The following is a 22,315-nucleotide window of genomic DNA, read 5'->3' on the forward strand; positions in this document are numbered from 1 at the left end:
TTAAATAGTACAGCAGAATAAAGTTGGGTTCAAGAAGCAATTTTTCTCCAGGCCAGTTTGGCCAGAGATCCTGGAGATTTTTTTTTTTTTGCCATATTCTGGGCATGGAACAGTGGTCACCGGGAGTGTGTATGGAGGGGGGAGGGATGTATCTGTGAACTTCTTGCATTCTGCAAGGTGCTGGACTGAATGACCCTGCAGGTCCCTTCCAACTCTATGATTCTGTGAACAAATGGCATAATACCCAGAAGTGACATCATGTCACTGCCCTGCTGCCACCATGAAGCTAAGATTGGGGCAAAACTCTGTGGTTTTACCTTTCAGATGTTCGCTGGAAGCGTGATGCTTTCCAGCAATTTCTTCCCTTTGCCTAAATGTCAGCAGGCAACAAGGAGGAAATCTGAGAAGACCTGATCTTCCTAGCTGTGGTTGTCGCTGTGGCTAGGCTCAAGCTGGCTGGATCCCACAATGCTGCCAGATGCCCAGGAGCCAGTTGGCTCAGCTAATCTTCCTTCCTTCCTTCCTTCCTCTCCCCCCCCCCCCCCATTCTCTTTCATAATGCATTTCTCCTACTTTCCTGATCTACGTATAATTTGTTCAAAGGGCTTCATTTCCTTTGTTCTCAATAATACATACTCACGGTGACTCCGTCTGTTAAAATATGGTCATTCGGGAGTGTTAAGAAGAGTTATCGGCGATCATGTTTAAGAATGCTGATCACGGAACAAATTCCAGTTGGATGTGAAAATCCTCTCTTTCAGCTTCCTGCTGGCTTTTGGGGGAAGCTCAGGGGTCCCTTCGTCCTGTCTTCTCCTTTGCTGGCAACTCCTTGTTTATGCACACTTTGCCTCGAGGCGCACTTTGCTCCCAGCTTCTTTGGCTTCTCTTTTTCTTGGTTTTCAAAAAATGTTTCCTGTTTACTCACCGTTCTGGCAGCCTCCGGTTCCCTTTCATTCGCCCTGCTCCCCTTTCTTGTTGGAAGGGTTGAGCCACCTGGGCATCATGTTAGAGGATTTCCAAGAAAAGCTAGCTGTCATTTTTGTATAGGGGGTGGGAACCCTTGCCTAACTTAAGAAATCCGCTCCTTTTGTATGGCCAGTTGCTTCCTACTTCAGGGCCCCGGAGGATGGATGCATCTCTCCAATAGTTCAATACAGCAGACGCTGAAAGTTCTTTGAAGTGCATTTAGTAAAGGTTCAGAGCTAGTTTAACGGTTGGTACCATCCAGAGGGATATTTCCCAGGCTGCATTTGGGGTTCAGCATTGTACAAGGCCAGCCCTAGACTATTCAGCACCCTAGGCAAGGCTGACTTCTGCCCCCCCCCCCCCGCCCATTGATAATGTCACCAAGTCCCATGGGCAGCACCCAATTTGGCACCCCCAAAAGGCTGGTGCCCTCGCGATTACCTAGTTTGTCTAGTGGCAGGGCCAGCCCTGCCATTGTGTAATGCTTAAGACTGTTGGAGGAAGAATCTGGGAGACCAAGGCTCAAATCCCTACCGTACCATGGTGACGCTCACCCAGTCATTCTCTCTTTGTCTAGTTTGCCACACAGGATTGTTGTTGTGACAATCAAATGAAGGAGGACAGAGGTTTGAAGCTGTTTTGAGCCCCCAGGGGGGAAAAATGCAGGGCTTAAATAACATAATAAAAGTGTTTATTATTATATATTTATACCCTGCCCCTCTAGAGAATGGTTCAGAGGGTTAACCTTTCCCTCCCAGAAAAGAACAATACAAATATCAATGTTAAATAATGCATAAAGAAACCATTTTAAAAAATGCAATCCGACACATTCGCTGCATCCTTCCACATAGCATTGGGTATTGTGATGCCATTGCACTATAGCCATCATTCCCAACTGGATGGTCTTCTTGTCCATGTGGGAAAATGGAGTGGCAAACAATCACAAACTGTAGGTTATGGGGTGTGCTGCCTCTCTCTAGAAGCAAATATAAATGATTATAATGCTTATGTTAAAACCAGCAGTTAATAAAAAGACAGCAGCATAAAATCAGTCCTAAGTGGAAAACTGTAAAATCGTCTAGTTGGGGTCACAGACTGCCTCTCAAATCATAGCAAGGCATAAATCAGGGGTGCCCAGGGGTGCTCTAGCACATGCCAACACAATTTCTGGTGTCCACCAAGTGTTTTTAGGAAGTAGATAGAGCCAAGGGAGCTTTTGCCCTACAAAGCTTCTGACTGACTACTCAAGATTTGACTGGCTGTTCATTTTTTTTTTAAGTTGCTTTGGAGCCACTGCCACCACAGCCCAATGAAACAGCCAATGACTGTGGCATTGTGTGGCAGACTGTGTGTCTGAAGTTCAGCTGTGGCAATCATTTTGTGGCTGGCTCCACCTCCTGTAGCAGCCATTTTGTGGCAGCCATTTTGTTGCTGTACCCGCCATACCATGTTAGAATTCCAGATGTGACCACAGGCTCAAAAGGGTTCGGGACCCCTAGCAGAAATGCAAGCCCTAAACTGGGTGCCCTTGGAATCACAAACCAAGATGGCAGCTAAGCGCTGGGCAAGAATTGCTGATCATTTCTGTGAACAAACAACCCTCCAGTAAGGCTGCCATGTCCAACTCAGAAAATATCTGGGGACCAGGGCTTTTTTTAAGCAGGAACATACAGGAACGCAGTTCCAGCTGGCTTGGTGCCAAGGGTGTGGCCTAATATGCAAATGAGTTCATGCTAGGCTTCTTCTTTTTAAAAGCCCCATGTGAAACAATGGTGACATCAGGGTGACATAATATGTAAATGAATTCCTGCTAGGCTTTTTCTACAAAAAAAAAAGCCCTGTAAGGGAGCTTTGGGGGTGGAGCTGGGAGACTTTCCTATCTTCTAAAATAAATAAATAAAAATACAGCATTGTGGTTCTCCTGAATACAATCTTCATTTCCTTGTCCCCCAGCAGCTACACTTCCTCTAACTGAAAGCGAACACACTCTCACAAAGCAGCCAAAATAAACACAGTTAGCAAGCACACACTTCTGTGATCTCATTGGGGCAATTTACTCATGTTGCTTACTTATTCAGACTAACGGGGAAATGAAAGAACAGCCTAGGAGGTGGAGTTTTCCTCAAAATAAACAGAGGGACTGAGAGCCACCTGGCTCTGTCTGCTCGCCCCACCCCTCTGCAGCTTTCCTCTTGCAAGATTTAAAGGCACACACACATTCAGAAATACAAACAGTTGCAGTTTTCTTCTAAACCTGCTGTTAAAAGGCACATGGTGGCTGTTGGGGTCGGGGTTCCCCCACCAGCCAGCTGGCTGACAATGTGGAGGAGCCTGAAAAACCAGGGGATCCCTTGCCAGGACCTGGAGACTGGCAAGTCTTCCCTCCAGTGTGCTTAGATCCAGTTCCAGTGGTGAGCCCCCATTCCCAACTTCCACTGTCATTGATAGGCCAGTAGAGGGAGGGCTGGAAACAGTCTGGATAAATATCTTGAAGATGGCTAAAGGCCATTCTGTTAAAAAAAATAAAATAAAAATAAAGGTTATTCTGGGTCCCCCTCCCCCATGCAAGAGTTTAGGGTTGCCAGGCCTGACTTAGGAAATATCTGGGTACTTTGGGGGTGGAGCCAGGAGCAAGGCTGTAGCAAGCAAAATTGAACTCTGACGGGAGTTCTGGCCATCACATTTAAAGGGACCGTATGCCTTTTAAATGCCTCCCCTCCATTTGGAAATAATGGAGGATGGTGGCACCTTTTTGGAGGGATCAAAGAATTGACCCTCCTGGTCCAATCTTTTTTAAACTTGGGGGTGGGGGGCGGTTTGAAGAGAGGCACCAGATGCTATGCTGAAGATCTGGTGCCTCTGTCTCAAACAAATAGCCCCTCAGAGCCTCAGATACCCACAGACAGATTCTCCATTATAACCTATGGGGAGCAGTTTGATAATCCTGAAGCAGTGAGGAGGAACTCCAAACCAGGGGATTCCCTGCCCCCAGCTGGAGATTAAACAGAAAACTACAATGTACAGATTGGGTAAACTAGAAAGAAAACACTGTGAAATTAACAACTTTTGAAACAAGTGCACATGAATACTTTATATCGCCAATTCAAAAACAATTACCAAACAGAAATCAAAGTGGCTCAACAGAGCTCAAAGTTCAGCTATTATTTCTCTAGTTCCAAAGAGATATTTTCAGTGCTGTGATTGATTGGTAACATGTCCTGCTGTCTGTGAATTTCCATTCTGAAATACGCAGGAATACCATATGTTCAAATGGCGTAGAGGTAGTAGTCCTCTATCCAACATGTGCTGCTACACGAGTCCAAGATTCTGTTCGTGTTTCATCTGCCACTTCCACTGGCCGCCTGTATTTTTATCAGGAACCCGTGCTAAGGCAACAGCTCACTTGCAATAGCTTACATTCTTGTTTGCACAAACGGTTCTCAATTTGTCTAATTGCACTCCCCACCAATGTGACCAGGGTGCCTGGAGTTTTGTCCTTCTAGTTATTTAATATATTTATATACCCGCATTTCTCCCAGGCACCCCACAACCCCTAGCCTTCCCCTTTCTGATTGCTTAGCACTGAAATATACTTTCCACCAAGCATGTGTGACAAAATGACTTCTTTGAGCAAAATGGCTTCCCAAGAGATAAGTGAAATGGACATGGGTCCAATGAGTCTCCTCCCCACAATGCTGTATTTGTTGGAGCAATATTAGCCATGGAATGGGAAGGGCCTACACTGGGATTCACTTTCTCAACCACAAGGAAGAGCTCATATGTGGTAGACAGCACATCTATCATTGTAGAACTCACCAGCCTTTGAAATGAAGATTTGTCAATACAGAAAGGTTTGTGTTGTGCTTTTGTTTGGGGCATCTCTTTTTTTTCCTCATCTATACTAATTGGGACTTTCCTTTCCATTGCAGTGTGACAGTGACAGTGATCAAGAAGAGAAGGTAGGACTAACTTACTGTTTCCTGTCCTTTATCATATGTTTGGGACTTGATCAGAGTCTCTTTTTGCAATGATTCATGGTCACAGGCCCTGTCCTACATGTCCCAGGAAGAGGTGACGGACACCTCAGATGGTAGAATAGACTGTACTGCTTCATATGGCAACTGCCACATGAATGAAAAATACTCTGCAAGTATAAAACTAGCCCAGCAGGGAGTGGAATGGGCTACAACCTTTGGCTATTGCTGTGCTAGTCCCCCCCTCCTTTTTTTTAACTTGTAGGGAGTTTCTCTCTCTTTTTAACATAAAATATTTGGTATTGGTGTTGTCCACACATGTAGCCTCTATCTCAAGATTCTGCCATTTCATTCCTCATTTGGAGGAAATACATTCATAAGGAATTGTTAATGCTATCATTTCTTTAGGCCATATTTTACAGAAGGTAACTTTGTTCCACTGTCTGCTCTGATAAAACACTAAAGTTATGTTCTTGTAAGGTTGCCAGCTCCCTACAAGATATTCTAGGTTTCGGGCAAAAACTTTATGGGTTTTTTTTGGGGGGGGGAGGTGGGGTTTGCTACAAAACCATAGTTTGTCCCAATCCCAGAATGTGTCACATTCTGTCAATAAGTGATGTCATCACATCAGGGATGTCACATGATGACGATGTCCCTGTTTGGGGGTGGGGTTTCCCATTAGATAGCTGAGGGCCAACAGATTGGAGCCCCAAAGACTTAAGGGGTCCCCTGCCCAGATCAGGGGTCTGTCAACCCTATGTTCTTGTCACTGACATTTTCTTAACAGTTCTTCACACTATTCAAGGGGCAGGTAATGGTTAAAAAAAAAAAGACATACATTTTTTTTTAACCAGAATGTGGCCAATATGTCAAATTCTTGCATTATGCTATCTCTAAAATGTTGTGGTGTGATCCCAACATTAAATAAATCAAATAACCTTTAAGAGATTGTAAGAGGTTGTCTGAAATAAAGGGTTCAAAATCTATGTTAGTATTCAGGATAATGGGTTTTCATGCCAGCCCTCACATAATTGGTCGACCTGTATATCAGAATTGGTTTACCTGTATATATCATAGAACAAAGGTATTGTTTATCTGATCATCTCAGATGTTGGCAACCATTGTTATTAGAGCAGAATATAATTTTCAATCACTTTCCCAAGCGTAAACACTTTTGGGGTAATTTTGTAATTGAACGTGGTGAAGTCTGGAATGGGGTTTTACTTAGAAACCTGTAGTACATGAAGAGTGTTTCTGGATACCTGGGAACATGTATAATGATTAATTAAATGCATGCTTCTTTCTAACATTGGGATTAGTTATGCTTTACAAGTATGTTTTGCTCTCACAATGGTTATCAGCTAACAACTGTCAAGTTCTGGGTATCTCAGTGGCTTTGTGCATTCTACAACCACACCAGCCATTATATGTGATATTATATGTTGTCGAAGGCTTTCATGGCTGGAGTCCATTGGTTGTTGTAGATTTTCCGGGCTGTGTGACTGTGGTCTTGGCATTGTGAGACCTGACGTTCACCTTTGACTATTGCTGTGCTAGTTTTATCCCCCCCTTTTTAACTTGCAGGGTGTTTCTCTCTCTTTTTAACGTGACAGAGCATGTCATGTTAAAAAATCTACAACAACCATATGTGATATTCTTCTTTCCATCATCCCAGATGTTCTACACAGAAGACACACTATGTGATCGGCTAACAGGCAGATTCCATTTCTGCCACATCCTCCTTTTCATTAAGGATGGGTTCTTCACTTGGGGATCACTTCCACCATGGGTGGTTGTGAGCTGGGGATACCAAAACAATCACCTCCAGAAAGCAAAATTGTGTCTACATAAAATGCAATTCACCATCTAGATAATTATTGTGGTTTACTGGCAGATTTCTGCCAGAGTTGTCACTCAGCTTGGAGTACCAATATAACATTGTGAGTATTCTTGCAAAATGCTTATACCAGTTTCTTCACTGCTATATCGAATGCTGGCATTGGTCTTCAAGCAATGTTTTAGCATCGCTGAATGAGTTTTGACACTCACTGGAAGGGCAAGGAAGTTATTTTCTTTTGAAGTCTCTATATGTGCAACTACATTTCAAACCATTTTTTTAAAAAAAAAATTCTGGGATATATCGGTGCCATACAATATGCACACTAATATGGTAGAACCAAGAAAGCTCCAATACAGTTATCACTCTGATGGTGTCTCACATAAATAAATGGCTGTAATGGATTTAAAACATTCATGGTATGCCAGACATTAATTTCCATGAGAATATTTCTTGATATAATCATCCTTTCCATGGAAACAACGTTCCTTGATTATCTTTGAATGGGAAGTTCATCTTTTGGTAATAAATGTGCTATCTTTACTTCATTATAACCAGCATATCTTTGTTGATAAACAATGATGTATTGTGATAATGTTGCCTTCTTGACTCATCAACACATAATCCGGATACCTTTGGCCATACCACCAAGTTACATGTGATCAAATTGTTCAATAAAGGCCTTTGACAAATAGTTCCCGGTAAGAGTGTTGTGTATGGCAGAGTATTGTAAAACACATCTAATTCTGAACTCAGTCTCGATCTGCAGATCAAAAAGAAAAAATCCACATAGTGGGGCCATACACAGGTAAGGGAAATGTGTGCACAAACCTGGAGCTTTATTGAAAGGAGAGGATAAAAGGGAGTGAAGTTTTCAAATGTCAAAATTTGGTGAAAGTGCTTTTTTGAAAATTTGGCAGCCATTGTGAACAATCTGTATTTAATCCACCATGCCTGCTGCTATTTCATTTGACAAATTGGAGTGAGGTGGGGGGGAGGAGTGAGCAGGCAGGAATGACTAGAAAGAAGCAGTGCCGGATTAAACCCTGTGGAGGCCCCTAGGCAGTCAAAATCTTGGGGCCCCCCATACAAATTATCTTAGAGTCTGAACACTCACCCCACCACCCACAACCCCTGCTGCAGCCTGCAAGCACCTTCTTAAAAGCCCCTTTGACAAAGCTGTGGGGGAGAGGCAGAGAGAGGCAAACTTGGCAACAATGCCAGCAGCAGCCGCACCAGGCAAGTCAGGCAAAGAGCAGCTCAGTTTGCTGGCTGCGTGTGCAGGCTGGGAGGGCTGCAAGCAGGGGGAAACTGTGTGTGGGGGGGGGGAGCTAGCTCAGGGCCCCTAAAGGCGTGGGGGCCCATAGGCCAATGCCTACTTGGCCTAATTGTTAATCCAGTTCTGGAAAGAAGGTGGAGAGAAGCAAAGCCAGGGTGCTAGGAGAGATGATGGCGACATGGGTAAAAAGTGGGAGCATAGGGGATGGAGGGATGAAAAGAAGCAGGGAAAAGGGAGAATCTACAAGGGGTAGCTGAGAGAAGATAGTAGAAGAGAAAGAAAGTAGGGAGGTGTATAGGCGGGGGCACAGCAGGTGGCGCCCCCTACCACATCAAGGTGCCTCCTATTGGCTGGCTTTCCCCTGCCCTGGCAGTGCTCCTGGACAAGCTGGCCTTTTGGGTGGAGAGGCGTGGGAGGAGGGGGTTGGAAGGAGAGCCACCTGGACTTTATTGGAGCGAGTGTGCATGCAGGTATTTGTTATATTATTTTATTTTTGTGACATCACACCACCTCTGCCCCCCCCCCCTGAAAAATTCCTGGCTACGGGCCTATGTGTAGGAGGGAAAGAAGAGAACAAAGAAAAGGGGAAAAGCTTCAGGAGCTGCAAGGGGCTGGAAAGCAGAGATAGCATACAATTAAGAGGGGATGAGTTCCCCAGTGAGCTTTTGTGGCCTCCCAATTGCATAGGACAACATGATGAACTTGCTTTATCCACCTGAAATTAACACGCTATTGGGGGGAACTGGGGTTAATGAGGCAGGAGAGTCATTGCCAGGGTTCTTTTGCTATCCTGGTGAGCCATCAGAGTTAAGAAGACTCCTTGGCCATGCTGCACTTCCATTGGTTTCCCTTGACTTCAGTTGTCTTGAAAGGCTTCCAGATCAGAACTGGACTTTGCTTGTGCAATGAGCATTTGGGGATTTGAAATGGAAGAGGGATTTGAAAAACAGGGGGAAATGTTGAGTTAGTGGGGAGCACAAATGCATTAATTGTTCTTCAGGCTTTTGCTTTATCTGTGCATCCTGCCTGGAACAGCAGTGTCCTTAGGTTCTTGGCAGGCAGTTCAAAAGTCGATTCTGGGAGAGGATGTTCTGTCCAACTCTGATGAGGCTTACGACTGAAAGATGCTCTCTTTCAGTTCTCACCAAATCAAACACCGTCCACAAGATCAAGCGAGTAGCAGAGACCACAGCTGCTACTGGGCAAATCCCCCTTTCCGTAAGGAGAGACCAACTCATAGAGCCAAACTGACTTCTCCGTCTTCTGGCCACATAGAAAATTTCTGTGCGCATGCATAAGCCAGACTGCGCAAACATGGGAAATTCAGGATGAGATGGAAACACAACACTTCATTGTGTGTGTGTGTGTGTTTGATAGCAGTAGTGCAGACATTTATCCTATCATCAACATCATCATTAAGCAGCACCCAGACGCGTTCTGCTGAAGTGGTTTATTAGTTACTTTTGATACAGGACTCTGTGTTGTGTTGCCTCAAGCAGTGTGCTCCCCCAAAGATAGAAGGAGAGGAGGAGAAGAAGATGATGATGATATTGGATTTATATCCCAACCTGTACTCTCAATCTCAGAGCGGTCACAATCTCCTTTACCTTCCCCCTCCCCCACACACAACAGACACACTGTGAGGTGGGTGGGGCTGAGAGAGCTCTTACAGAAGCTGCCCTTTCAAGGACTACTCTAACTCCTACAACTGCCAGCACGTTTCTCACCCAATACAGGTGTCGGACCAGGAAGAGCAGCCCCTTGCCTCTCGATGGGCATGGATTCCTTGTTGTTCTCCTGATTGCCAGCCCCTATGCCTATTTCAGTGGCCCTTAAATCCTCCCCAGTCCCACCTGAAGAGGGGCTTGACAGCCCTGACCCCTTGGTGAGCCCTCACAACAACAACAACATTTCACATTTCTAGACTGCCTTTACTCGTAAGAGAGGGCTCAGGGCGGTGCACAACAAAGGCATATTCACCATTAAGATACTCAATTTAAAACAATTAAATACAGCAGAAATTTTAATTAAATAGCACAAGACTAGTACAAATTGTGCCACTGCCCCACAGGGAGGCAGAAATGCCAACCAGATGGAAGCCCTCATTGTCCCCAACTGAACTGTGGTCATCTTTGGTTCATTCATCTATTCCAGTGTCACAAGGGACATTGAAGCTACTCAGAAGTGTAACAATGGCATCTCTCTTCTCTTCACCTGCACGTTAAAGATTACGAATCCCATCATCTCCTGCTTTGGATGGGTGGGTGCACCTCACCTTCAGTGCTGGAGCAACTTCACATTATGCAAATACTTATCAAGCCAGTACTCATTACTGTAGTTACCCACTGCATGATTTCTCCTTTGAAGTGTGATTCCCTTTTTGTAAAGCCTTCCCCACCCCCCATGTCTGTACTCTTTCTTTACTCTTTCTTTCTTTCTTTCTTTCTTTCTTTCTTTCTTTCTTTCTTTCTTTCTTTCTTTCTTTCTTTCTTTCTTTCTTTCTTTCTTTCTTTCGAAAAAGCCCAGCAGATACTCATATGCATATTAGGCCATGCCCCCTGACATCACCATTGTTTCACACAGGGCGTTTTTGTAGAAAAAGCCCAGCAGGAACTCGTTTGCATATTAGGCCACACCCCCTGTTGCCAAGCCAGCTAGAACTGTATTCTTGTGCGTTCCTTGCTCTAAACCATATTGCAATATTTCCACAGTAAAAGAGAAGAATGCTTTTAAGCATTTTTTTTATTTCCATTTTTTTCCTTCTCACCTCTTGATCTTGACAAGGTGCAAATTCATTTTACAGCTTGCCTTTTTTTGAAAAAAAGAAGCAGCCGCCTTGAAATATCCTGTGTGTACAGAAACATGTATAGACATAGGTCTATAGGATATTTTAACATTGTCTGTTTGAACAGCCTTTGCCAGAGATTGGATGGTCTCACACATTCATTGTCATTCAGCAGACATTGCCTCCTCTAAAAAAAAAAATGTGACACATCATCATTTGAACAGGTCAAGCATATTCAGATGAAGACAAATGGTGCTTATTTGATTTCTTTAAAATCAGGAAATGGAAAAAAAAAAGTGCTCTCTGGAGAAATCATGTTCCGCCTGACTTAGATGATAGACCAAGACGTGGACCCCAGATAAGAACAGGCGCTCGTCTGGCATATATATTTTTCCAAATCTCTGAAGGACGATCGGGACTGTCAGTTCCCTGACATGTGCATTATCCATGTCATTTTAAACAAAGTGACCTGGAGAAAAGAGCACTCTGGCGTGACATGATAATGGCCCGTTGGATGACAGGTAAAGTACACACTATAAAGAGATGCTGTGTATTATTCCTTGGTTTAACTGACAAGTGGAAACTTCCCTTTCGTTCAGACAGGCAGTGATCTCTTGGATCTGTCACCGAGGGGTGGGGCGGAGGGGGAAGAACATCAGCAAATGGCAGGAGTTGATAATAGTGGCATTTCAAAGGGAAAGCAACCTCTTGATAAAACTGGACGACTGGCGTCCTTTTGCTAGGGGGGCTGCTTACAAGGGGCCACGTAGCTCAGTGGTACAGCGTAAGGTTTCACCTCTGGTATCTTCATTTAAAGGATTTCAAGCAGCAGGTGTCAGGGAAAGCCCTTTTCAGCTTAAGGAACATTGAGACAAAAAAACCCTGCACATTGGGACAACCCCGCCCCCCCTCAAAGCATAAGCAAATGGGTCTGAATAAACAGAGACCAAAAGGGGGAAAGATCTTGGGGTTGTAGTGTGGATATCTCAATGGAAGTTTTGACTCAGTGTGCTGCAGCAGTGAAAAAATGGCAAACTCTGTGTTATTAGGAAAGGGATTGAAAATAAAATGGCCAGTATTGTAAAACTAAGAGCCTCCTGGCACAGAGTGTTAAAGCTGCAGTACTGCAGTCCTAAACTCTGCTTACGACCTGAGTTCAATCCCCGGTGGAAGCTGGGTTTTCAGGTAGTCACCCCAGAGTCGGAAACAACTGGTGCTTGCACAGGGGACCTTTCCTTTTCCTATTGTAAAGCCCCTGTATAGATCTTTGGTGCAGCCAATGTTCCCTCTAAGCTGCAGAGTCTTGTGAGCAAAAATTCTACTTTGTGAGCTACTGGCATTAAAGTTGTGGGCTACTGCATCAATTATTGTGCTCTGGGGCCATTTTTCCTGAGCTAAGACAAAAATATGGGAGCTGGAAGCTAAAAATCTGTGAGCTAGCTCATGCTAACTCAGCTTAGAGGGAACACTGGGTGTGGTCTCATTTGGAATACTGCGTAGGGATGGGCACAGATCTTGTCATGAACCTAATATTGTGACAAACATTGCCTCTTCTTGGTTCATGAACTCAAGGTTCATACTCATCCCTATCCATGACCCTTTCTTGACCCTCCATGTGGTTTCAGAGGATTCTAGGGTTTGTGTTGGGAAAGAAGGGAACAAGAGGGACTCCTTTGCATATTAGGCCACACATCCCTGTTGTAGCCAATCCTCCTGGAGCTTACAGTAGGCTCTGTACTAAGAGCCCTGTAAGCTCCAGGAGGATTGGCTTTATCAGGGGTGTGTGGCCTAATATGCAAATAAGTTTCTGCTACAAAAAAGCCCTGCTTGTATCTAGTTCAGCAACCCCTTTTGCTCCCCCTCCCTTCCAGGCGTTCTCTTTAAATGGCTTTTGCAAGCAGGCACCATGCCTGCAAAAGCCATTTAAAGAGAATTCCATTTAAATGGCTTTTACAAGATCCCCACCCCCCACCCCCGCTTCAATTCTGCTTCTGCAGGCCTCAGGGAGCCTTTGCCAGCAGAAGGGAGAGAAACCCCTGAACCTCATGAACCAAACTAGTTCAGTAAATGGGGAGGTTTGGGGAGGTTCATGTGACCTCACAAACCAGGATGAACCTTCCATTTTCCCAGTTTGTGCCCATCCCTGCACATTGGGGCAATACTGAGTATAGTTCTGGTCACCATATCTCAAAAAGGACATCATAGAACTGGGAAAAATGCAGAAGAGGAGGGCAACCAAGATGATTAGAGGGTTGGGACACCTTCCCTGTGAGGAAAAGCTGAAGAGTCTGGGACTTTTCATTTTAGAAAAGAGATGACTCAGTGGGGACATGATAGAGGTTTATGAAATTATGCACGGGATAGAGAGAGCTGACAAAGAGAACTTTTTCTCCCTCTCTTTAAATGCATTCCTGCACTCTGTGTCCAAACTCTGCCCACAGCTCAAAGCTGTTTCTCATTGGTGGTGGTGGTGGTGGTGGTGGTGGGGTGTGTGTTTGTGCGTGTGTATGTAAAGTGTCATCAAGTCACAACTGACTTATGGTGAACCCCATAGGATTTTCAAGACAAGAGATGTTCAGAGGTAGTTTGCTATTGCTTTCCCTTGCATATCAACCCTGGACTTTCTTGGTGGTCTCCCATCCAAATATTAGCCAAGGCCCACCCTGCTTAGCTTCTGAGATCTAGCCATCCAGGTCAGAGCCATTGGTGGTAGGCAAGTCAATAGCCTTGAAAGAAATACCTCTCCAATGTAGAAGAAGATGATGATATTGGATTTATATCCCACCCTGCACTCTGAATCTCAGAGTCTCAGAGTGGTCACAATCTCCTTTACCTCCCCCCCCCCATAATAGACACCCTGTGTGGTGAGTGAGGCTGAGAAACCTCTTGCAGCAGCTGCCCGTTCACAAACCACTCCTACGAGAGCTATGGCTGACCCAAGGCCATTCCAGCAGTTGCAAATGGGGAATCATACCTGGTTCTCCCAGATAAGAATCTGCGCACTTAACCACTACACCAAACTGGCTCTCTTAATTCTTTTTAATCTACTATATAGTGGACAGTGTCCTGGTCTCCCCCAATTTAAGCTGTCTCTCTACACCTGTGAAATTACAGTTCTTTATTAGAAGGCCATTTACTGGTTTTTTGTGTCTCATAACATACATGAAGTTTAAAATAATTTAAATTAATAGCATTTGTACTGCAAAAAAATAAGCAACCGAGAGGATGAGAAATGGTATAGTATAGTCTGATCTCATCAGATCTTAGAACCTAAGCAGGGCCAGCGCTTGGATGGGGGAGCACCAAGGAAGACTGTGCAGAGGAAGGCAATGATAATCCACTTCTGCTTCTTTAAGAGCCTCTTGCTGTTGTCATTGTAAATCAGTTGTGGCTATCGTAGCATGCGCACATACAACTACAACTTGTGCATGATACAGTCTCCAAAAGGCAAGAACCCAAAAAACAGAGAACCAAAAGGAGCAATAAAAACATAAATAGGACAGAAAGAAGCAAAATAGGGGACATTTGTTCTTCCCTCTTGTTGGCGATCTCCACTGCACTGGTCTGTATTTCAGGAATTCCTTTCACCTGTAAGGCCCATTAATTGGGAAACCCCAGAGTCGTTTCCCTTCCTTCCCAAGAAGCACTCTTTGCAGTCCAACCCTGACATGAGAGTGGTGATAAAATTCCAAGCAAAGACACCGGCATTAAGAAGATGTTCTTGATCCCGAGATGTGAGGAGGGAGGAAAATGGTGCGCATTACAGGCTTCTCTCTGGGGATTATTTGTTCTGTCTTTTGCCATCTTCGTCACTCAGCGGTGTGTTGTCATAGGTAACACAGTCCTCCCGTTCTCTCTCTCTCCTCTCCAACTTCTTCCTTCCCCCCCCTCCCCCCCGTCACACACACTCCTCCTCCCCGTCCTCTTTTCTTTGGTGCCCATTTTGTGTAGAAAATTTGTATTTACTTTGGGAATGTAATTTGTTCCTCATGGATAATATGACCCTTAGCGGAGCTGGATCATGGGTTAGTTGAAGTGATATTTTCCGCTAATGGTAGTCGTACATCATCGCTGTCAGCTCGGGTTAGGAGGCAAGCACATTACAGCTCCATTTTACCTCTGCAGGCATCGGGGATTATTTGCCATGAGTGAGTATGACATGACCACACTACAGAGTGCATTAAAATTTTACTAGCTTCTCTGGCTAGTTTCCTGACTCCTGCCTGCGCTCTAGGCAAGCCTGCTGATGGATCCCTCCAAGGGCCAGGCTACCCACACCAAGGAGACTCAATGTCAGTGGACAAGACAAGCTCTCCTCCCCTGTCTCGTCATTATGCTTTCCCCCCACCCACCCCCAACTCTGAGGCCACCCTCAAACAATCAGCTAAACTGTCATGGCAGCAAAGCCAAATAAGAACATCCAGCAAGGGAAATGTATTTTGTATGTAGATTTCACATTTCACCTGGACTTAGACCTATATCTACATCTATTTCAAATTAAGAGGGAGACACAGATCTGCAGAATTTGTAACATTCCTTTGTTTCATGTTTTTTAAAGATTTACTTACTCTTTGTGAGTGTGCTTTCCGGAGTCAAACTAGGATCTGGGAGCACTGTTCCCTCTAAACATTTTTGTCAGGAAAAATGGCCCCTGAGCAAACTAATTTATGCAGTAGCTCACAACTTTTATGCCCATCTCTCATGAAGTAGAATTTTTGCTCACAAGACTCCACAGCTTAGAGGGAGCATTGTCTGGTAGAGCTGGGTTCTGTGAAGAAATGCATTTTTTTTTCCTTTGGAGGTTTGAAATGAGCAAAACCTTCACTCTGAGATTTAAAAGTTTTTTCCCCCTTCTTTCTGGACAGAGAGCAGGCACGAAGAGGGGAAGTCTGTTCAGTTGTTTTCCAGATATATCTCAGCCCACCTTCATACAAATGTTAATAGATCTAACAGGAAAGATCAAGCGAGATCAAGCAGGGAACAGAGATTTGGAGGAATTAAATACTAGAGAGACTTCAAGAAGGAAACTTCAGGAAAAAATTCTCTGAACCTGGTCAGTGGGTGTGGGAAAGAGAGGTAGTAAAACTCAGGGGAGTGAGGAGGAAGATCTTTTTGGTGCGGAGTCCATCAGAGAAGGCAGAACTCTTAAATGAGTTCTGAAGGAAGCAGCCATTAACCATGTGCTGGCTTGCAGACCTGAAGGAAACATCGAGGTAATGAAGCTCTGTAGAGGCCTGTAACTTCCTAGACTAAGAAGCATGTCCTGTTCTTTAACATCCAATAGGTGTCAAACATGCATTTTGGGGGCTGAATCAGACCCCCAGAGGGCTCTTATCAGGCCCCCGAGCATCTGGCTGTCATCTGTTTCCTTCTCCCTCTCTCTTGCTTCCTTCTGTATAATAGCTTGTTTTGCAAGGGTTACTCAATTGCACAGCAGAGCTACTGAGCCAAACCTTTCCTCCTTCTATTGACTGAGGCTCCCCCCCCCCCCCAGTCCCTGGGGAAGGAAGGAAAGAGCCAGAGCTTCCTTTGCTCAATTCCTTGGATCCCATGGGAGAAATACAAAGAAAGCACCTTTAAGACCAACGAGTGCTAATGTTTTTAGCATGTTTTAAGTTTTTTAAAAATATATATTTGTGTTTGTGTTCTTTATAAAATTTATATCTTTGCTACCTAATCTTAAATAGGTACACACATGGCCCGGCCTGACATGGCTCGGCCCAACCCAACATGTTCCAGCCCCTCAAGGTCTCATTTGCGATAGATCTGGCCCTTATAACAAATGAGTTTGACACCCCTGCAATAGGCCATGTCTTGAGGTAAGCTGCTCTGAGCCCTGCCCTTCTAGGGCAGCCTAGAAGTCCAAATAATAAATAAATAAATGTATAGAGAGAGGAACGGAGGAACTGTATTTTACCCATTTCTATTGAATCCCTTGCTCGTTCTGGTTCTGTGCCAAAAGTAGCCTTGTGAATATTTTTTGTTCAAAAAAAATTGTGGACTGAGGGTCTGATTCAGTATAAGGCAGCTTCATTTTCTTTTTAATAAACACTTTTAAACTTTTTGATGCCAGCATGGCTTCTCTTATGTTGTCTATTGCAAAATTGTGTGGAATAGTAATAACTGGGACTTGATTTTCTTGAGGGAACAAGGCAGTCCAGCTGCAAATGTTTGTTCTACGGCATCGTCGTGTATGGCTGCAGCTCTAGATTTAACAGCAGGAATTGTAGAGAAGCTCAGTACAACTCATAATTTATGGTCAGATCAAGTTATGACCGGCTGCAAGTCTATTATTGTTTCACCAAGAATTAGGGGAGGGGAACACGTGGAAGGATCCCACAGTGCCATTCACATAATGATTAGCCATAGTCTTTTATGTTTGAATGATGCCTCTCTCTCATGCTGTCTCCAGCCGTGGCCAGCTTCCCCCTTGAGCCACATTAGCTCAGGCTGCAAAGGACTTATTTAGTCCTGGTTAAGTGAGGATTCTTGCTGTTTGCACACACTGATTTGCACCTTCGTCACAATTGACATAAGAGAAGAAATGCTGAGTTTTTCTTCCCTTGCTGAGGATTAGAGAGACCGACTGTGTGATTAAGCACAGTTATCAGCATTTAGAGTAACTTGAGGTAAAACTGCCAAGCATAATCAATCCTTCGGTTCAGCTGCAAGCATCATTTGCTGCCTGGAGCCAGAAAAGGATCTTTATCCTGGCAAGAAGGATTGAGAGGCAAGGGACTCTGTAGAGATCGCACAGTAGTTATTCTGTTAAGGGACAGGATGGTTTCCTAATATTCCATGGATGAGATATCCAGGGCTTCTTTTGTAGAAAAAGCCCAGCAGGAACTCATTTGCATATTAAGTCACACCCCCTGATGCAAAGCCAGCCGGAACTGCATTCCTGTGTGTTCCTGCTCAAAAAAAGCCCTGGAGATATCCATTCGATATACATCTTTGAGCAAGGCTGGTTCTCCAGAGAAACCACCAAGGCAATTGCTTGGGATATGAGGGGACCACAGAGGCTCAGCTTGTTTCTCCCTGTAAGTGACATGGACGGTGATGGACCCACTCTGTTGATACCCGGGTCTGAGCCAGTCCCTGCAGCAACAGGCATTGGTTGTATTTTGCTTGGGATAACAAAGTACCTTGAACTGACCTGCCTCCTAGAATGATGCTGCAGGTCACAGGAGAGTAGTAGTAGTTGCTGTCGTTAGTTTATTTATATTCTGCCCATTCCCCCATGAGGGCCCAGAGCGGAGTTCTTCCTTTTAAAGCCAAAAATGTCTGAAATGGACTAAGAAGGGTGTAGCTCTGAGACTGTACCGTTAAGTGTCCTCACTCTGTATTAACATCCTGTTGTTCAGTTGTGTCAAGATCTTGTGTCAAGAGAGCCAGTTTGGTGTAGTGGTTAAGTGTAATGGTTAAGTGTGCGGACTCTTATCTGGAAGAACCGGGTTTGATTCCCCACTCCTCTACTTGCACCTGCTGGGATGCCCTTGGGTCAGCCATAGCTCTGGCAGAGGTTGTCCTTGAAAGCGCAGCTGCTGTGGGAGTCCTCTCAGCCCCACCTTCCTCACAGGATGTCTGTTGTGGTAAAGGACATTGTGAGCCGCTTTGAGACTGAGATTCGGAGTGGAGGGCGGGATATAAAACCAATATCATCTTCTTGTTGTCTAGATCTATGTCCTAAATGCTTTGGGGCTATCTGGGGAGGGGTGAATGTTTCCTAATTGACTTAATGTTCTATTTGTTTAGTCGGGGTTCTCCACTTTTCACCATAGGATTTACAGATTTGTATGCAGGGCTTTTTTTTTGTAGCAGGAACTTCTTTGCATATTAGGCCACACCCCTCTTGTGTAGCTAATCATCCAAGAGCTTACAGAGCTCTTATTACAGTGCCTACTGTAAGCTCCAGGAGGACTGGCTACATCAGGGGTGTGTGGCCTAATATGCAAAGAAGTTCCTGCTACAAAAAAAAAGCCCTATTCGTATGTATCATCAGTCATGTATACACATTGTATGGTGTTTATATGCAAGTTGTATAGCAGGGGTCGCCAACGGTGGCTCTCCAGATGCTTTTTGCCTACAACCCCCATCAGCCCCAGCCAACATGGCCAATGGCTGGGGTTGATGGGAGTTGTAGGCAAAAAACATCTGGAGAGCTACCATCGGCCACCCCTGTTGTATAGCATTAACACCTACTGTGTACATCATTTATATGAGTATTATAAAATGCTGATTTATAGACACGAAATGTTCAGAAAAGGAGATATATTGACAGGAACATTCAGCACATGGAAACAGCACGAAAATGAAGAATCATTTGTTTGGTTTGTACAAGGCAGAAATAAAATTAATATATGGAACTGCAGGTTGAAACAGTAGAATTAAGAAATTTCAGATCATGCCTTGGTCCAGAAAGGAAGCAAGGGCTGCCTTTTGGTTCATTAACTTTAAAGATGTTCCTTGGAAGCTCTGTATTTCCTAGAAACATTTTTGAAAGTTTCTGCATCTAAATTCACCCATGTTTTGAAGTTGTAGATTACTGGCTTTGTTTACAAAAGGGAACTGAAGCAGTAGGAATTTTCTTTTTTTAAAAAAATACCAAAGTTTGTTGAAAGTACTGTGTGTGCATACTTTGTCACCGCTTTTCAGTACATTTGTGTCATCCCTTTGCTGTCAAGTGCCCTTGCCATTCTGTGTACTCTGTACTGTGCTACATATGCTGTTGATACTCTTTTACCTCTGTTTTGAAAACTTTTGGGGGAGCAGAGCTAAACCTGCTTACCACTACCCTTCCGGGAAGCCCCACCAAACAATGGACACATCCACAAACCAATTGCCCTTTCACCACACCCCCTCCAGCCTAGAAATAGCAGCTCTCCAGCAGCCCTGGCCCCACTCAATGCAAAGCAGCCAAGAAGGTCAGAGCGCCTGCTCCGGCTGCAACGCCACTGAGGATGTTCTCTGCAGCTGAGAACGAAACGTCTGGAAGAGAAACTTTCTCCAGTAGAACTCGGCACTTGAGCCCCGAAAGATTCTACAAACCCTAAAGCCTGCTTTACTATGCTTTTGTAACCTCATAAGTAACTGCTATGCCCTGTTGAGAGCAGGGCCAGATTAACAATTAGGCAAAGTAGTCACTGGCCTATGGGCCCCCAAGCCTTTAGGAGCCCCAGGCCGTCTCCCCTCCCACCTGGTTTTTCCCCCTGCTTGCAGCCCTTGGAGCCTGCATGTGTAGCCAGCAACTGAGCCGCTCCTTGCCCAGCTTGCCTGGAGCAGCTGCTGCTGGTGTTGCCAAGTTTGCCCATCTCTGCCTCTCCCCCGCAGCTTTGTCAAAGGGGCTTTTGAGAAGGTGCCTGCAGGCTGCAGCGGGGGCCATGGGCAGTGGGGCGGGTGCTCCGACTCTGAGATAATTTGCAAGGGGGCCCTGAGATTTTGACTGCCCCGGGGCCTCCACAGGGTTTAATCTGGCACTGGTTGAGAGAACCAGTGCCTACACCTCAAGGACACGTTATCTTCTTTCAGAGACTGCTTGAATTGTAAGGGGGCTGGGTGATAAATATGTTGTATTGATTTGTGCAGGCTTTGAATCCAACACTTTTGTCAGGCATGTAATGGCCCTGGGAGGATATAAAGATCTGGCCAACTCCAGGTGAGCCTCATCTGCCACAGTTCCTCATGCTGCTGTTCTTTCTGAGAATCAAGAGAGGTCTGCGTATGTTGAAGATAGTCCCAGAGCTGACATTTGCATTACTAACAGAACACTTTAATAAAACATTGCAAAAAAGGCAATGTGGGAGTATCAAGATTTTGTTTTTTCTTCTGGTGTTTTACCAGTATGCAAGATTGAAGGATGTTGTAGTAAGCATATTAGTTTTTGCAGTGTTTTCTCAGTGATTTAAAGATGTTGTTGTAAGCACACTAATTTTTACAGTGTTTTCTCAGTGTCAAGTGGGGAGTGAAGGGAAGATGTGGATGAAATGTAATATGCCACAATTTATACATGTTCCAACTGTGGAAGCATTTTTAGAAAATTTACTAGTAAAACTAGAATCCAGGATAAGTGAAATCCAGGGCAGAGTGGAATTCTGGAACAGTAACGGAATGGAACAAGAGAAATCCTTTCTTCTGTAGCCAGAAAAGCATACCGAATGGGGAGGTTTTATGAAGGAGAATTTTGGACTGCACAATAGTCACTTACTCCTAATGGCAGCATTGTAACTGAGTTAGCTTATTATATTATCTGGTATAATTGAACCACATAGAGATAATACTATTTTGTGTAAGGTATCATTTATAGAATGCAGTTAGGTTGGAAGTTCTAATAAGTGATTTAATCCTGTAGGGTTTCTGGATGACTTATTTGTCCTGTCAATTCCTCACAAGGCGGGAAGCTCAGTGGCTCAGTAGTTAATGTGTAGTTGTGAATCAGTTCTGAGGCTGCAAATTATTTTCAGGTCCTGGAGGTATGACGTGTTGTGAACATGAGGGGCAACAATTGAGCAGACCTTGACAGTCAGCTAAAAAATTAAGGGCAGTGTAACTGGGGGTACCACTTAACCCTGCCACTTTGGATTTGGAGCAAGCAGCAATTTCAGAAAGGGCTCTCTATCCATTGTTAAAGGGAGGAATCCCAGAAAGCAAGTTGACAGTAAAGTCTGATTATGTTTTTTAAAAAGCTTCCTTTTAGGAAGTCAGTTCATTGAGGCTTCCGTCTCCTTATTGTTTTATCTACCAGCATTCCACCACCTCGTGCTTTGGCACAGGTAAACCAGTCCTAAGAAGTCATGACTTGCATACACAGTTCTCCAAAGGCAAAGCAGATGTTCACCAGGAGCACATCTGGCCTAGGGTTGGGTGAGCTGTTTCCCCACAATAGAACCTTTCTGTAGGAGACTGTGAAGCAGGAGGGGCACCACTTCTGAGAGCCAGTTCAGTGTAGTGATAAGTGCACAGTCTTTTATTCAGGAGAACTGGGTTTGATTCCCTACTTCTCCACTTGCAGCTGCTGGAATGGCCTTGAGTCAGCCATAGCTCTCACAGAGTTGTTTTTGAAAGGGCAGCTTCTGTGACAACTCTCTCAGCCCCACCTACCTCACAGGGTGTCTGTTGTGGGAGAAGAAGATAAAGGAGATTGTAAGTCTCTCTGAGACCCTGAGATTCAGAGTGAAGGGCGGGGTATAAATCTACAGTATTCTTCTTCTGTTTGCCATGAGGTTGCCCAACTGACTGGCAGTCTTTCCTTCCTGGCAGGAAGCTCTGTTGTGAGTAGGGTTGCCAAGTCCCTCTGCTGCTGTGGCATGATGATGTCACTCGGAAGTGACGTCGCTCTGGGGATGTCGCATGAGGGACACTCTAGGATTTGCAATAAAACTCTGTTGTACAATAGAGTTTTTAGTGTGAATCCTAGAATGTCCCTGGCACGACGCCCCCAGCATGATGATCTCACTTCTGGGTGATGTCATCACACC

General features: G+C 44.6%; 1 protein-coding gene across 6 annotated transcripts in view; it reads left to right on the top strand.

The window, feature by feature from the left end:
- The window catches only part of AUTS2 (activator of transcription and developmental regulator AUTS2), a 1,045,632-nt gene that overhangs the window by 695,980 nt on the left and 327,337 nt on the right, over positions 1-22,315 (top strand). For all 6 annotated transcript variants that reach the window (XM_060258686.1, XM_060258689.1, XM_060258688.1 and 3 more), the window contains one exon: positions 4,896-4,925. In XM_060258686.1, coding sequence (XP_060114669.1) covers positions 4,896-4,925 — 30 coding nt within the window. The remainder of the gene's footprint in view (positions 1-4,895; positions 4,926-22,315) is intronic.

This window comes from Heteronotia binoei, chromosome 18 (genome assembly GCF_032191835.1).
Source record: "Heteronotia binoei isolate CCM8104 ecotype False Entrance Well chromosome 18, APGP_CSIRO_Hbin_v1, whole genome shotgun sequence".
In the NCBI taxonomy this organism is placed as follows: Eukaryota; Metazoa; Chordata; class Lepidosauria; order Squamata; family Gekkonidae; genus Heteronotia; species Heteronotia binoei.